Here is a 17,327-nt window from a genome sequence, read left to right on the forward strand (position 1 = left end):
CCTGCACTACTGTATAGGCTACAATTAGGTTCAAACAAGTCAGTATGCCTCTGCTGAATAAACAGCTTTATAAATGTAAAATAACAGCTTGACGTTATTAAGATTCACATTCACGTCTTATACTTTGGGAATATGTCTTGTCCTGGCAAAATGATTCGTGAGGTACGTTGCGCTGTAGATGCTGTTCTTCAGTCTGGAAGGGCCGGCGCTCCAGCACCTATGGTGTGGTCTGAAAGGAGAGTGAAGGTGGTAGCAGGAGCATGCAGGGTCTCAGATGCTACTGATGAGTAGCCAAAAAAGTACCTTTTCTTTCATACTCTCTTTCCTTTGTATATGGGATTATTGTTTTGAAAGAAAAAGGCATGTACCCCATTGTAATAGTGACAATTCCTTGATAGTATTTTGCTGTTGTAATAAATATGTGAGTATAATGCCACACTAAAGGAGAAACGTTACGTTTTACCCCAAAACACCCTGCTAATAACACACTGAGCGACTTAAATACAGAAGTGGTTTGTGGAAACATTTTGACTCATCATTTACATATTCATTTGGTTACACACATAAAGGCAGTGCATTAAAGAAGCCTAAAACGTTGGAATCAGAAGAACCACCATCAGAAGAATCACCATTCAGCACCCAACGTAAATTACTTATTATTATTATTATTATTATTATTATTATTATTATTATTATTATTATTATTATTATTATTATTTTATTAACAATAATAATAATAAATTTTGATTAATTTGAGATTTGAAGTTTGGTTGACGTAATCACGTCACAAACGCGCACTCTCATTGGCTGGTGGCGACACCATTCCCAGAGCAGCAGAAGTGTTTTAACCAAACAAAAGTACGCAGCCTTGGCACTGAAATAACATTGTAAATAGAAGCTGGCGTTAGCGGGACACATAGCGCCTTGGGTTTCACTACCCTTTATCTTCACCTGAGGGGAGTTCAAGATGGTGGGTGATGAAGAGCTTTTTTTGTTTGTTGAAATAATGCAAATCGTTTGTCCCTTTAAACAGCACCTTTTATGTGAGCTAGCTAGTTAGCCAGCATTAGCAAGGCTCAAGTTACTGTCGTTAGCTAGTTAGCCAGCTAGCGTTAGCTAGGTTATCTAGCTAACCAACTAATCAGAGTTGCTTAATACTATATATAATGTACCGTTTTTTTGTTGAGTGCATATGACGCCGCTGTCCTATATGTATATTTAATTAACTAGTTAACTAGCTGTTATGAATCATTGTAACTTGGCTTTGTCTGAGTCCTCTAGCTGGCTAATTATATATGGCTAATGTAACTAGATAGGTTAGCGTTTAGGCCTCGGTTCTTGATGATGTGGCCTATCGTAATTATGAACTTGGCATTTGCTATAAATTGTTTTATCAATGATTTCTATTTTAAACTAACCGAGTAAATCTTGCTTGTTTTCGATGGTTTATGATGGGCATCAAAAGTGAACTTGATTAAAGGATGTAATCACCTGGCTAGTAGTGTAGTAGTAGTAGTAGTAGTAGTAGTAGAAGCAGCTACAGATCTGATGATCTGGGTTTAGTTCATGGGGCAAGCCTGAATTCTTTTGTAAAAGTAGAAACTATATTTCAGTGAGCAACCAAGTCATTTTGATGCATTTCTGATGCTTTTACTTTTCTGTTTTTTTATCAGTAATCGTTATTACTCCCATTTTGTGTAACTTTAACGCTTCTGTTTGCTATCTATGGTTACATCTGGGCAGCATCATGACACAGGTTTGTGTTTTACAGGTGTGGTGTGAAGTGAGCTGACGTTGAAGGCTGGGGCTGAGTGGCTGTACATTCTTTAGGTTTTCCTTTATCGTAGCAGCTATGGCAGAAGCTAGAGGATCGAGTGAGAATGGGGTGGCCCTGCGGGGCCCATATATAAGTGTGATAACAAACCGCACAACTAACCTCCTCATCCGGGGGGCCATGCTGTTCGGGGTGGGCGTGTTCCTGGCCCTGGTGCTGAACCTGCTGCAGGTGCAGCGCAACGTCACCCTTTTTCCTCCTGATGTCATCAGCAGCGTCTTCTCTTCTGCGTGGTGGGTCCCGCTGTGCTGCGGCACTGTGTCAGGTAACTCTCACTACCCACAGTACATGTGATCGACTTCAGCAGCTTCAAGGGCCAGTTTATCATGTTACTGTGGTTTTTGGTATTCTGCATTCCATATTTTAACATGGCAGGAACTGTCAATCACTTTTTCTTTCACTCTCAGCTCTGATAGGCCTGCTGTATCCATGTATAGACAGGCGTCTGGGAGAGCCCCATAAGCTTAAGCGAGAGTGGTCCAGTGTGATGCGCTGTGTGGCTGTGTTTGTGGGAATCAACCATGCCAGCGCTGTATCCTTCAGTGTTCATAAGAGCACACACACACACACACACACACACACACACAAAGTGCAGGCAAGTGTTGCTCTGCTTCACAACAGCAGCATAGAGAGAGATCTCCCAGTGTGTGGGTGAGTCAGAGGAGTGAGTCAGGGGCAGCGTCTGTCTCTCTTAATCTGTGACTCTGAGACTCTCTCTCTCTCTCTCTCGCGCGCGTGTGTGTGTGGTCACATGAATCATTGTTTCCTTGAATCTTCCCTGAATGTTTAAGGGTGGAATTGTACTTAATTGTTAGAAATACTGCAGTGAAGTCAGAAAGAATACAATCTCAAACCCATGTGTGATGTGGCCTTTCTTTAACATTCTGTCTGTCAGAAAGTAGACTTTGCAAACAACGTGCAGCTGTCTCTGACACTGGCTGCGCTGTCAGTAGGTTTGTGGTGGACGTTCGATCGGTCACGCAGTGGCTTTGGTCTGGGGGTCGCCATTGCACTGCTCGCAACCCTCGCCACGCAGCTACTGGTGTACAACGGAGTGTTTCAGTGAGTCTCTCTTTGCCTCTATTTCTCTCCTTACGTCACTTTGTTGTTGTAAAAAGATCACTTATTGTGAGCAGGGAGGTCTCTCACCTTCTGAAGAACTAGACTTTTGGGACTCTTTAGGAGCTGCTGGATTTTCACTGAAATGCGTGTGTGTGCGCGTGTGTGTAGGTACACCTCTCCTGACTTTCTATACATCCGTTCTTGGCTGCCGTGCATCTTCTTTGCTGGTGTGATAACCATGGGCAACATAGGACGCCAGCTTGCTCTTGTACGTACACACATTAATATGTACATTCTGCCATGCTGTGTATGCAGTGTCTTAAGCAGCAGAGTGATCATCTCAAATTGTTATACTCAATTGACATTGCATTACTAATGATAATGAACGGAACTCTTTACTGTCCCCCTCTGCAGTATGAGGGTAAAGTAATTCAAGAAAAGATTCATCAGGATTGAGCCCCCTTACTGCATCAGGAAGGGGAAATGCAGAAAAATCAGGACCCACACGGACCTTTCCAGCAGATGCAGCAGGAGGAGCAGCTGTCTGCGTGTTTGGGGTGGGACCGTCTGAGGTGCTTGTTGTGTGGCTGCATCTCCGGGCCTGAAGAAACCTGGACCTGGGCAGGACCCTAAACGTCTCTGGTCTCCAGGTTCATCCTTTTAGCATGTCCACACGTTCAGTTTAAAGCACTGCTCAACCCGCTGGCCACCATGTGCCAAACTGACTCCTACTTGTCCAGCTGGACTCAACCAAATCATTCACCCGTCGCCTGGTCAAAACTGCGCTTTATTCTGATTTGGTGATTCTGCAGATTTTATTTGAACTGTTTGTCTGTGTTTTGTCCATTTTTTTTCTTTTCTTTTCAGGTGCGAGCAAGAATTACACGTAAAATATAGGTACCGTTTCACATTTAAACTATGGACCTATGGTTTCATCCTAGGATTTCATTTCTGCAGTCCACAGGCAAGCAGTACAATTGTGATACATTTATCAGGGTTTATGATATGTTTTAAGTGTGCGATTTAATGCACAATTCCTGCTCTCAATACTCTGTACACACGTGAGATACCATGTGGTGTGTGAGAGCAGGAGTGTAATCAGTGTTAGAACAGGTATTTATTAACCAATATAAATGTATTAACCTATACATGACTACATCCTAACCACTACACTTTCATTTTTAGCCTTCTCCCTCTGCTTTAATAAGAATTACACAACCGGGTCCTGCGTGGGTCCTGATTAAACTGTCATACAAGCAGTATTGTTTGTCCTGCAGTATGCTCCGTTTTTCCAAATACATTCCACTGTTTGCCACAGCCTTAACATTACAGATGTTTCTGAGAGCTATATGACTGAAATCAACACTTTTAAAGGGACAACATAATTAAACTCACTTATGATTCTGATTAGCCCTCAGAGTTTGAGGGTGTTTTGCATATGTTATGAAAAGGAGGGGATGTTATTTCTTGTTGATATTACATTTTTTTATTTAAATGAAACTGGATGAAATTTAAAAGACAAAGTGGAATGCATAATGAGGGGAAATTTCATTGTTTTGCAAGTGTTGTATTCAAAATGTATTATTGAATAATGTATGTTGGTAAAGAGTTAAAATGAATAATTTTACAAATGCCTACCACAGCTCAAAATAAACATCTATATCCTTTTGTTTTTAATGCTATTTTAATATGGTTCTTTTAGGAATTGCTTCTCAGATGTTGCCTATAGTCTTGTACTAAATTTGATTGTTGAGGAAACCTGCCAAGAGTAGAGAAAATCTGACCAATCTGCTATGAAACACTCCAAAAATGTCTCTCTGATTTTCTTCTTCTACACATTTCAATTTAATGTGGGAAAAAAAAGTTATTTTAGACTGTTTCCTGTTATTGGTCCTTAACCGTTAAAACGTGGCCAGAGCTAGAGTGCAATATGTGCTATGTATGTCTGATGCCTGTGTTGGAGAGGAGGGAGTGTGCTCATACACAAATACACATTCAACTGGAACAGGAGAACTATCTACACTCTTGTCTCCAACCAGAAAACACTGGGGGTTGTGCCACACTGCCAGTATTTCACGATGCTTTGTCAAATAATAATAATGAAAAGAATAATTAGTTTTTCACCTTAAGGATGTGGTAATTAATCACAAACACGTTAATTATCTGATCAGATTTAGCATGAGGAATGACACTATTGCATTGTAATATTTTTTTCCTTTAGTTGAAGGCTAGTTTTTGATAAACACTTATGATTTAACTAATAAAGCCCCTCAGTTTAGTATCTAATTGTTGATACCAATTAGATTTAGTCAGTGAAATTTTAATATACTTTATTATTTTTTAAATATACTAGCAGCTGTGATTCAGATGCACCATAGGGTGTGATATATCATGCACCTTACACAGGGTTTGCTCTGTTTCTTCTCGTTTAAGCATATGGGATTTATATCTGTAGCGAATTAGTTTTCCAGCTAAGAACATCTGTAAGAGAATGAGGTCACTGTGACCATGATCCTGTAGGTAATAGCCTTCCCATGTTGCACTGATGTGTGTGATCAGTCCGTGACATACAAGTGCATTCTCACCAACCAAGTCTTGAAAACACGCACCCTGTTTTAGAGTCCAGGAGGTGGAGCAGTGGGCCTCGCCTTCACAACTCCAACGTGCAGACATTATAACAACTCTGAAGTAAAATTGTAGATTTGCTTCTGTTTCTCTGGAATGGAGTGAGTCCTAAAAGAAGACAATAACATTTAAATATGCATTTCAATCATCAATATTTAAGGAAGGCACAAAAGGCTATTTTGGTGGTTATTAATTTAGACAATCATTATTATTTTATTTCATTGCGGAAATATGATTTTATGTGGTTTGGCAAATGAAACTCTGGATGACCTGAATTCCTTAAACACAATTTTCCTTAACACATTCCTTAAACAATTCTCCTTCCTGATTTAAACAGGAGAACTTTGTACAATGCCAGGCTGACCTTTACACCAGCCCTGTCAGGGTGTGATACGTGTTAGTTTATGAGTATATCTACACCCTTTGTTATTCCTTTCCACATATTTCTGCCTGCAGCTCCAGAGAGTCCAGTGGATCTATAAGCAGTGTGCAGAAGTGGAGATGAGCTCAGAGGGGGAGCGGCGTCTGTTGTGTGCCAGAGGGCTTAAGTCAGCTTGTGGCGAGCTCCCCCGACAAAGCTCTTCGATTGCTCCATCTCCTGACCTCTGAGTCTACCAGCTGAACATCTCGCGTTTATGGAAGCAATGATTAAGCGTCCTCCTAATTTAGCCTGTGAAATACAATAGCTTTATTTACATTACTTCAGTCAACTAACTTTACTCAATTACTTCAAAATGATCCAGCAGGTATTTTACTGCATAAAAGGCTATCTAAGCGTATCACATGCTTTTGATTTGATGGTTCTCATGAGCTCTTTGCTATGAAAGGATTCTGTCAAATTGCTCATTCTAGGGTCTGAGTGGGAACAGCAGGAGTTCATCTCTGTGAAAACGTTCTGCTTGACAGAATGGTGGTTAAGTCGGTTGTGTTTGGTGAGGCTCTTGTGTTTCCTCTGACACCTTTCATTACCAGAGAGACCGAGAGAGTGCACCTAACCGCGTTGGAAGGCAGCGGAGCGAAAATGGACACGTTGAGAATAGACTGTGTGAGCTTGTTTACAATGATGGCTGAATTCAGCCTTGCAGCATATGTTGTGCTGCCTCTATATGTGTAGGAAAGCATGACGGACAAAGTACAGCACTAATTATCTACAGAGTGTAAAGCAGAAATGACAACACGAAACTGAACCAAAGAATCTGTCATTCCGGTGATTTCTGGCCGGAGCTTTTAAGGGTTAGGGTTAGGGCCTCCTGGCTCCTGGTCTTTAGGAAAGGTTTACTGTGCAAAATCAGTAAAAAATGGAATTCCAGTATAATTAAACAAAAAGTGAATTTGCTTCATAGTGAGACCACTATAACATACCTGTTCTATTCTGCTGTTTCAGCAAATATAGTAAAAGTATTGTTTCAGTTTAATGCAAATCTCTACAATGCAAGTAGAAGTGCGCTTCATCACCACCAGGTTGCGCTACTCTGCAAGTTATAACCTCTCTCTCTCTCTCTCTCTCTCTCTCTCTCTCTCTCTCTCTCTCTCTCTCTCTCCCACTCTCCCACTCTTGCTATTGATCTTCAATATAGACAAAGTAGCCTACTTATTCTTCAGAACTAATTATACTTTAAACCTTTAAAATATAACAATATAACTTTAAAAATATAATTTTCACTGTGATGCTGTCTAATGGTTGGTGTGCAAACACACACACACATGGCCCGAGGTCAGTGCTAAGCTCTGTTTCTGATTTAGAGAAGCACTGAAAATGCAATTTACAATGGTGAAAACCATGAACCACCAGGGCAGCAGAATCCTCGTGGGATCACACACACACACACACACAGAGAGAGAGAGAGAGAGAGAGAGAGAGAGAGAGAGAGAGAGAGAGAGAGAGAGAGAGAGAGAGAGAGAGAGAGAGAGAGAAAGAGAAAGAACACAGAGTAAATCAAGCACTGTGTGTGTTCAAGTGTTCCTCTGTTGAGGTCACTGTCTGCTTTTGCAGCTGTATACAACTCGTTAAATTTCTCCAGACATATTCTTACAGGTACACTTCTCACAACACCCACACTCAACTGGCAGGCTTTTCGTCTTTGCCTTTAAAAGAACAAGAGGTGGGGGGCATATCCCATGTAAAATGCCATGTTAAATCGGGTATAAACAGAATGAATATGCTTAAATTGCAGTACACATGGATCAGACAATGTACAGATTCAGTAAAACAGTACTATACTAATATAAGGAAAAGGGCATTTTGTGTGTTGTGAAATTTACACTTTCATATTTACTATAATATATTATTTTGTTTTGATGTCCCCAGTGGGATAGTGGTGAGTTTCTGACAAAAAATAATTAGCTATAGTAAAACTAGATGCAGTAAGGTTTCCATCCTTATCAAAAGCATTTACATAAGGGAGTGTATGACATCATGCAACATCATTGCAATTTTGACAAACTTTGCCAGTTTGAACACAGCAGTAGTTATTTAGGGTTGTCACATGGGAACGCCACTTGCAGTATGTGTTACAGATTTCTTTATATGTGCTACAGAAATCAGTTACGCTATTATTATTGAGGGTCTGTTTGAGACAAAACAGTGAAAAAGGAGTTAGTACAAATCTGGACACAATATACTCAGTCTCATTCTCTTTGTTTGAAAGGCTAAATAATGAGTGAATAATGTAATGAAGAAATTGAACAGATTAAACACACACATACCTATAGAAGGCCTGAAACATGACATGCTTATAGAAAATCAAGCTGTTGATATCAGAATAGGATAAATAGGATAAATAATAATAATCACGAAAAATGCTCTGCAAGATATCAGAAAATACCAGGTTCTTTTTTTCAGTTCAAGATACTTATTCTTGTATTATTATATTTGTCATATAATAAGAGTGTCTGTCGGCTGAAACTGATATAATTTTAATAAAGTGGCATGTCTGGCCTGGTATAAATGTGTTCCCTGTCTCACGTTCACAGCGGAAATCAATCCCATGTACTGCTCTCATTAGGCTTTGCTACACTGGGCCACTGAGAAGGTGATTTTTTCTGAGGTGTGTGTGCTACGTGAACCTGTGTGAGAACTTTAGTTTAGCTTTACTTTAGTTCAGTTGAGACCTTTTTCTTTTGAGGCATTCATAGGCTTTATATATAGATATATGTCTGTGTTTGTAGACGATTTCCTTCTGAAGTCAGAGACCTAACGTGTTGTGATGTGTCCCCCTTTGACACATCTCCACATCTCCTCCCTACCATGCACACCTGAGCATACCTGAAGCTCTCTGCATGTGTATGATTCACAATCTCTCTGCATGATTGTGCTTAGTCACCCCGCCTATCTCTGCCGCAGGGCTCATCCTGGGCTACCAGCTTCTGATTACCCCCCCCCCCCCCCCCACACACACACACACACACGTATGCCAGCAGCCATTCGCAATGACTCTTCTGACACTGCCTATAGTTGGAGCAGCTCCGTCAGTGCTGGAATCCCAGTTCATCATTAATCTCGTTCAGTGAGAGGGAGCAGGATGGGGTGGGAGAGTAGAAACAGGCACTTTAAAGCATAGTTTCACTGCCTGGTTGGTTTCTGTCAGTCAAAGTACTAGAGACTCACCACATATTCACACATCAGGCCATGGGCTACCCATCTCTCTGTCTTCTCCACCCGGATGAAGGGCGTGGCTGCAGGTGTACTGCTGACTGTGGAGAGGTGTCATTAGTGTGCTGTGCTTGTGTGTGTGTGTGTGTGTGTGTGTGTGTGTGTGTGTGTGTGTGTGTGTGCAGGGAGTCCTTATAGTTACATTGCAGAATTGTTTTAGTGTCACACTTCTGTGTCCATGTCTGGGTTTGATGGGAGGGGAGGGGGTTACATTTTGGTTGTGTTGAGCTGGTGGATGGTTGACCGTGTTGTGCACTGTTGCTGTGCAGGTGCACAGAGGGCTTTGGAGTTTAAAGGGTGCGAGTGGGGTCAAATAGCTGGTTTTAAATGGTGCTACAACCACCTGTCCAGAGGTCAGGGTCACCTAGGCCGTTCCTTGAGTTCACCAAGGACACACATAGCACTTTCTGCTTTAATGGCAATTAAAATTCAGTGTAATTAAATGTGTGTGTATGTGTGTGTATGAGAGACAGAGGTTCGCTTTGTGTTTGAATGTGAGTCATTCTGTTTTGCTTACTTGTTTAGCTCACTAGTAAACACAGTAGCAGACTGGACATAAATCTTTCTGTCACACATGAAGTTTTGGTAAATTCAGCAGGAAAAATGTGGCTATACAATTATACCCAATTATGCCCTATAACTCACAAAAAGGTGACATACAATTATACCTTATAATTCACAAAAAGTGGCATATGCAATTATTACAATGATAGTAGTTATGTCTGGATCTACAAGAGCATTTATTGGGTTTGCATAAAAAACTTGAATCAGGTTGAATAATTTCATGTCTTGTTAGAATCAATATTCAATTAATTCGCAGTCAGGTCGGCAGCTTTAGTTAAGAGCACCACAGCTGGGTGAAAGACTAACCACCTTCATGGACACTCACACAGTGGAGTTAGTTAACAGCACCACGGCTGGGTGAAAGACTAACCACCTTCATGGACACTCACACAGTGGAGTTAGTTAACAGCACCATGGCTGGGTGAAAGACTAACCACCTTCATGGACACTCACACAGTGGAGTTAGTTAACAGCACCACGGCTGGGTGAAAGACTAACCACCTTCATGGACACTCACACAGTGGAGTTAGTTAACAGCACCATGGCTGGGTGAAAGACTAACCACCTTCATGGACACTCACACAGTGGAGTTAGTTAACAGCTCCATGGCTGGGTGAAAGACTAACCACCTTCATGGACACTCACACAGTGGAGTTAGTTAACAGCACCATGGCTGGGTGAAAGACTAACCACCTTCATGGACACTCACACAGTGGAGTTGCTGCAGTTCAGTTCATTAGTAGAAATACATGTGGATGCATCTACCATAACATGAAGATCATGCATAATGATATTAAGTGTAGTAGGACACTGTGAAACTCCCAGTGGTGGGTCGAACCCTACGGTGTTCATCTGTGTTAAATTAGCATTGCAGGTGTTACTTCAGCACTCAGTTCAGCACTCAGTACTCAGTTCAGCACGTTTGCTGTGTAATTAATGCTGTTTCAGCATTAATTTCAGCACTCTCATTGTGATGGGATTTGATATCATTTAATATCAAATAACATGTCTTGATGGGTTATTTCTCTTAATTAAACATTATTAATATTTTTGAATTTAGCCAGTTCTGAGAACAGTGCTAGACTGTCACATTTCACCATTGAGGGAAGTGTTGCTGTTCTGTGGTCAGTGTGACCACTTCAACGTGATGATGTAGAGAGTGCAGATTGGGGTCATTTGAACATATTTTATACCACAGCATAGGATTTAAGCTTAGGATTTAAGCCAAGATCACAGATCACAGGCACTGGACATCTGCTACACACATGTCTTATAATACACTTTACAGCTGCCCCGAATCACTGTTCTCTTCACACACTCGATGCCGTAAGCACTTCTGCCAATGAATCTGGGTGGTTGCATCTTGTCTGCAGAAGGTGCCTGATTTTGATGTGTTTTCTTGTGATGGAGCTGGTTCTGTCATCCATGCTGGGCGTGTTAAATTTGGCAGTCCTTATGAATTTAAAAGACCCAGCCGTAATGATGAATGAGCTGTTGATATCTTGGTGGAATAGTGCTAGGACGTGTTAGTTTAAGCAGTACCTGGCATAGTAATATATTAAATTTGTCTTGATACTGTCCATTATATCTATGAGAACACTTTCTCTTTGACATTGTAGAGATAAAGGTACAAACGTCAACATTTTCAGATCATTCAGCTCAATGATGAGTTCAGCATGCAGGTTCTGTGTGAGGTCCGCTGAGCAACCTGTACTACTGTGATTTCTTTTCTCTTAGGCATGTCTCCATTTATTAAGGATGTAACGGCTGCCTGAGGAATCAGGTGTTTCCGAGGAATTGTGTAGCATCTGGTTTCTTGAACCTGAGGATCATGGCTATATGCATCATCATTAATTACACCAGTTGCTTGTGTAGTTTTGGACCAGTGACCAGTTTGACCTTCAGCCCTTGCAATGGAAAGTGAAACCCATGCGGTTTGTGTGGCCTGATGGAGGTTCTAGGTTGGCAGGTGATGGTGCTGAAGCTCCTCCATAATAGGATATGAGCTCATTCAGGAGACTCATTAGTTTGTTTTTCCTACTGAACACCTCACACTTAACAGGATGTTCAAGCTGAGTGCTCACTAACACACACACAGACACACACACGACTTCGCTTTGGTACCATGAATGGTAACGGGTGTCATGGTAACTCTGCTGGAGAATGTGGGAGTCCCCATAGGCTGGTCAATTTGCTACTCACTTTAAAACACACGGTGTTGTTAACAATGAATCTTTGCATGTTGACGAGATGCAATAAGACAATCAGATGGTCCCTGACCAAGCAACTGGATAATTGTTCATTGCTTCAACATATCCACAAGCATAAACATATTTAGGGATAGTCATAATTTTACAGTCTCATTAAGATCACTTATTAAAGGTGAGATGATTGAGGTATACTGGAAACAGATGCACTTCTATTTTGGGATTTCTGCTCTAATCATGGCAGCTTGCACTTGTGTGTTTGGGTTTTGTATTATGTGTGTATGTGTGTGTGCATGTGTGTGTATCTTCTGTCATGTGTGGCTGATCAGAGGCCCCCCCTGCTGTGTGTGTGACACTGCATGGCGAGACCTTGACTTATTCAGGAAGTGGAGGAGCCTCCTCTTTGTCTACACCCAGTGGGGCAGAGAGAGAGAGAGAGAGAGAGAGAGAGAGAGAGAGAGCAGGAGACTAGGGTGGAAATGAACTGGGAGAAATGAGAAAAACCATATCAGAGGACAAAGAGTAAGTCGTCTAGACAGGACTGAAGAGAAGAGCAGTAGCACATGCACCCTGGGAATCTTCCTGTGCTCTTCTAGACTTTCATTCCTCCTTCTCTCTCTCTCTCTCTCTCCTTTATCCTGTGTTTATCCCGTCTTTAAGTATGTTTCTCTGTATGCATGTTTGGACCAGGTGTCTGTATAAGAGCAGGTGGGGGGAGGGTGTGTGTGATCACAGTTTTATTTAAAACGGCCACTAACCAGCTCTCTAATGGGCCTTTCACCTTTCACCCCTCAGAGGTCACAGAACTCACAGCAACTGTGCAGTCTTTGCCACACACAGAGACCTGCTGCACACAGGGAGCCCCTTAACCCACCCACGCACGCACACACACACACACACACACACACACACACACACACACACACACACACACACACACACACACACACACACACACACTATTAATAATATTAAAGCCTCAAAATATTTACAAATGCCACTACATATTGTGCATTTATCTATGACTATGGTTTAATTTAGCCCAGTGAAAGACTGTAAGCAAGTATTGGGTTTGTAGTGATGTGACATATGCATGTTCTGTCATGAACTGTACCTGAAATTCATTGTGAACTGTGAATGAATGTCTACATTTGAGTTTGATGTAGTTTGTGTGTTAGATATGTAAATGCAACATATACAGTATATTCCTGATTTTGTCTCTTTTTTCACATGCTCTTTGGGATTTCAGGAGAAATATTAATTTTTTATAGCCACCTTACCTCTCTGTGCTCTCCATGGTGCTGATTTGAGTTTGGGTGTGTTTGTGTGTTGCTAGGCTGTGTTAAATGAATATGTAATGTTATTTCTTTCACAAACCTGATCTTAGGCTTTCATTATAAATGTGTTTTGAGATAAAGGCTTTCTTTTCTTTTCTGAGTACACAGAAACACTAGTTTCAGCAATAATCAAACATATGCTACAGATGCAGTAGATAAGATTTAGGCTGAAAAACATCTAATGGTTGAACAGCTGTCTGGAGTTGATTTAATTAGTATCTGTGGTAGTTTGACTTAGACTGTATTGTGTTTTCAGATTATATGGAATGGAATTCTCATATCATTACTTCACATCAAAGTAAATATTTTTGTGCAAATGGTGACTCTTATGAAAGCCATGTGCTTAGAATAGTAGTCAGTTCTAGAAGTATTTTCCATTGTTATTTTTTGTCACATATACAATTGAACAGGGTTCATTTGCCACATCTTAGTGTGTGTGTTTAATATTAAGATGCCACAATTAGCTGTGAATGTGTTAAAAGGGTGTTGTAACATGTGACTAATAATTTGCATAACAAAGCAGGAATTCTGGTGTGGGAGTGTTCAATGTGTGTGTGTGTGTGTGTGTGTGTGTGTGTGTGTGTGTGTGTGTGTGTGTGTGTGTGTGTTGGAGGGGGTGGGGGCGTACATGTGTCTTCTCATGGTACTCCAGATGGACTTAAGCTGCTTGACCTTTGACCTTGCAGTTGTAGCTATGTCTGATGGACTGGTTGTGACATCATATCGCTGTCACCTGCATTCTCCATCACAGCACACCCAGCTACTATTATAAACGCTCTCTGTCTCTGTGAGTGTCCTCCCCCGGGGGACATCCCCTGTGAAGAGTAATGAACTGTGCTTTAATAGGACAGACCAAACAGCCTAGCCATTAACATCCACACATTCTGCTCAGTAATCGCTCAAAGATTATACAATAAAGACTTATTAATAATCATTACTCTATTAGCAATTAGCTATAATAATGGCACTCTAATAAATCACCCTGGTGTTTTGTGTATAATCAATTATGTTATTACCCTTCCCTAACTGTACTTAAATCACTATCTAAGTTTTGTTTGGAATTTAAAATGAAAAATGTTCTCCGAGCGCATGGTGACGATAGGGGGCTGTGGGTAGGTCAGTAGTACTCCCTCATCACAGGGAGTACACGGCCTTAGTCTGTCAAAGTGGAGCATGTTCAGAGAACTAGAAACTGGGTGAAGGTGAAAGTTTAGTATGAAAGATACTGGTTGAAGTTCAATGTTTAGTATGTAAGATACTGCATGAAGGTCAATGTGCAATATGGAGTCAGGGATATGTATGTATCTGACATCATATAAACCAATGAGTACACAATAATTACTCAAAACTGAAGAGCCATATTCATCTGTATTATTCTCTGTGCTCTTACAATGTTCAATCATACTCCAAAAGGACTGTTGATATAGTGCCTGTGTGTATTAAACAGGAAATGGAATAACTTATGAAGATTGAAATGTTAAAGCAGTGACTGTGTACTCAATGATGCTGTAAGGTGATCAGAGAAGTGTTTTCATTGTGTACTATTCTCACTGAGGAGTCAGGTGAACTGGTCCAGAATGAGTTCTGAGGCTGCGTGCATGTGTGCGCCATTTTCAGGGCGGCAGATGCTCTGTGAAGCAAAATGTAACATGGACGATCATCTCACTGCTCGTCCATCATCCACTTTAAAGTCCAACCTGGCAACCGTAACTAAGGCAGTAGTCTCGCACATGCCTTACACTCATCAGTCACTGAGCCAATGGACCGAGATCACATATGATTTTCCATTAGCCTCCTTATGGGTGAATCAGTTCAGGCCGATCCTAAGGTCAAAGTGCACGATTATCTCCTGTTCCAGCTCTTACCATCAGTAAAGCAGTGATCAAAGTGTGTGATAATAGCATACTTAGATAAATACAGTTTTTGTTTATGAATCTGGTTTATTTTGTTCCTTTTGGCACAATATATTATTTTGCAGCAAAAAAGTAATAAATTACATTCTTTCTGTTCAAGATGAGACATTAACAGAGCAGTGAAACAGTATAACATATGGATTAAACTTCTGCATAACCCTTTGGATAGCGTTGAAAACACGAGATTCATGGCATGCTCAATAAAAACCCTCCATGCTCCAGATTGCTCAACGTTATGAAAACAAGCATGTGAGTGCATATGTGGAAAGCACACGTGACTGAATGAGAGAATCAGATCTGGACACGTGTGAGTGTGCCGGGCATACAGTCTGCAGGCGTAGGTGCTATGATGCAGCATGGCTGGCTGGAGGAATGAATCTACCAGAGTGTCGGGTCAGCATGTAATAATAGCTGATAGCATCACACAAAGAGCAGAGCACTGATAAGGCCTCTGAGACGCTGAACAGAGGTTTAGCTTCGGGCGAACACAGCCCAGCGTTCCTCGCACCAACATGCTTTTGCACACATGTGCTTGCATGCTCACGCACACAATCATAGAGTTTGTTCACAGTTTGACTGTGTTTATCTGTATGGTAAAGTGTGTGTACTGTCAAATGGACACAATGTGGTGTATGTGTGTGTGTGTGTGTGTGTGTGTGTGTGTGTGTGTGTGTGTGTGGGTGTGTGTGTGTGTGTATGTGTTTGTGCCCATGCATGTGTGAAGGGAATAGAGGAAGAGAAACAGAATGTTTTAATGAATAGCTTCTGTCATATCATTCAATTTTACTCAGGCAAAATGACCACTGCCTAACTGATAACATCTAAACTATGACAGCAGATAATTTATGACCTCATTGTGCTCGTTACATTCAGGTCATTCATCTCTGAGTTTGTGTGTGTGTGAAAGAGAGAGAGAGAGAGAGAAACACAGAGACAGAGATAAATCTGATGCTGCATCCGGTCCTGCTTTAAGCGTCTGGTGATGTCGTGATAATAGATGCTTTGCTGACATGACTATAACATGTTGCAGACACACACTCTGCAATTTCAGGCTTCTCTGTTTTGCATCGGCAGTGCAAGACATGGTAATCAAAGAGAGGGACTTTGAGAGGAAATGAATGTGCAATCACACTGTATCCTCTACAGATCTAATCTATTTGTGTTTGTGTTGGTGTGTATACGTGTGTGTGTCTGATGTTAACTGGTGTGTGTATTGATGGGTGAGTGCATGATTGAAAGGAGTTCTCTTGTCATGAATTGATGAACTTTGTAGGTAATCTGAGCAGGGATCTTTCTGTCCAGGTTTCATTCCCTTTTGAAGTCACACACTGCTATTATGTGAACCTCAGGTGTGATGGTATGCACACTGTATACATGCATTTTCCTTCTTTTTAAGAGTTCAACTCTCAGGCTCTTTCACCACATGCTGGTAGGGATGTATAATTAGGTCATGGAAAAAAGTACTGTCTATCAGGTATATTCTTTCTAAGCACTGTGCAAGCAATCAATAAATGGTTGGAAGAAAGATTTGAAGAGAGAATAATATTGATAGAGAACTCAGATAGAAGCTCAGGTAGAAGTCTGTTTATTTTACTCTGGGTAGGTCTGGGAAGGTCTATTAAGGTATTAAGGTATAGTAACAAATATAATATTCGTTATTTCATAAGGGGATGTGAATAATAAATAATTTACAAAGGCTTTCTGTAGCATCTGAAGCACAGTTGTACCACCATCAAACCTGTGCCCATGTATCTCTACAGTTGGACTCATAATTACACACACACACACACACACACACACACACACACACACACACACACACACACACACACACACACACACACAGAGCGAGAGAGAGAGAGATGGAGAGAAGGAGAGCACATATCTGCTTTAAATTAAAACAGAATAATAACTTTGTCCTAAATTCCCTGTGACTGTGTTGTAGCATGCACTGAACATTGTGTGCTGTGATATTTTACTTACTAATCAAATTTGCCCTGCCAACACAATAAATAGAGACATTTATGATAACTACAGTCTGTTGAAGAAAGCCAATTTGTCACTGTCTATCTATTTTGTTTATAATCTTGTGCACAGAATCTCACACACATGTTCTTGTTTCTCACACATAGC

The 17,327-nt window shown here is 41.0% G+C and overlaps 1 protein-coding gene across 1 annotated transcript; it reads left to right on the top strand.

Annotated features, from left to right (window-relative positions):
• The first annotated feature begins 818 nt into the window (after positions 1-818).
• Positions 819-4,573, top strand: insig2 (insulin induced gene 2). Its single transcript, XM_077002878.1, has 6 exons — positions 819-970; positions 1,772-2,099; positions 2,242-2,366; positions 2,730-2,896; positions 3,065-3,164; positions 3,311-4,573. The coding sequence occupies exons 2-6, from the start codon at positions 1,853-1,855 to the stop codon at positions 3,350-3,352; spliced, it is 681 nt and encodes a 226-aa protein (XP_076858993.1). The 5' UTR covers positions 819-970; positions 1,772-1,852; the 3' UTR covers positions 3,353-4,573.
• The last annotated feature ends 12,754 nt before the right edge of the window (positions 4,574-17,327 follow it).

The sequence above is a fragment of the Brachyhypopomus gauderio genome, chromosome 4, assembly GCF_052324685.1.
Source record: "Brachyhypopomus gauderio isolate BG-103 chromosome 4, BGAUD_0.2, whole genome shotgun sequence".
Taxonomy (NCBI): domain Eukaryota; kingdom Metazoa; phylum Chordata; class Actinopteri; order Gymnotiformes; family Hypopomidae; genus Brachyhypopomus; species Brachyhypopomus gauderio.

Coding starts and splice junctions, on each gene's coding strand:
- insig2 (XM_077002878.1), top strand. CDS start 1,853: ATGGCAGAAGCTAGAGGATCGAGTGAGAATGGGGTGGCCCTGCGGGGC. Junction 2,100..2,241: donor GTGCTGCGGCACTGTGTCAG/GTAACTCTCACT, acceptor TTTCACTCTCAG/CTCTGATAGGCCTGCTGTAT. Junction 3,165..3,310: donor TAGGACGCCAGCTTGCTCTT/GTACGTACACAC, acceptor CCCCCTCTGCAG/TATGAGGGTAAAGTAATTCA.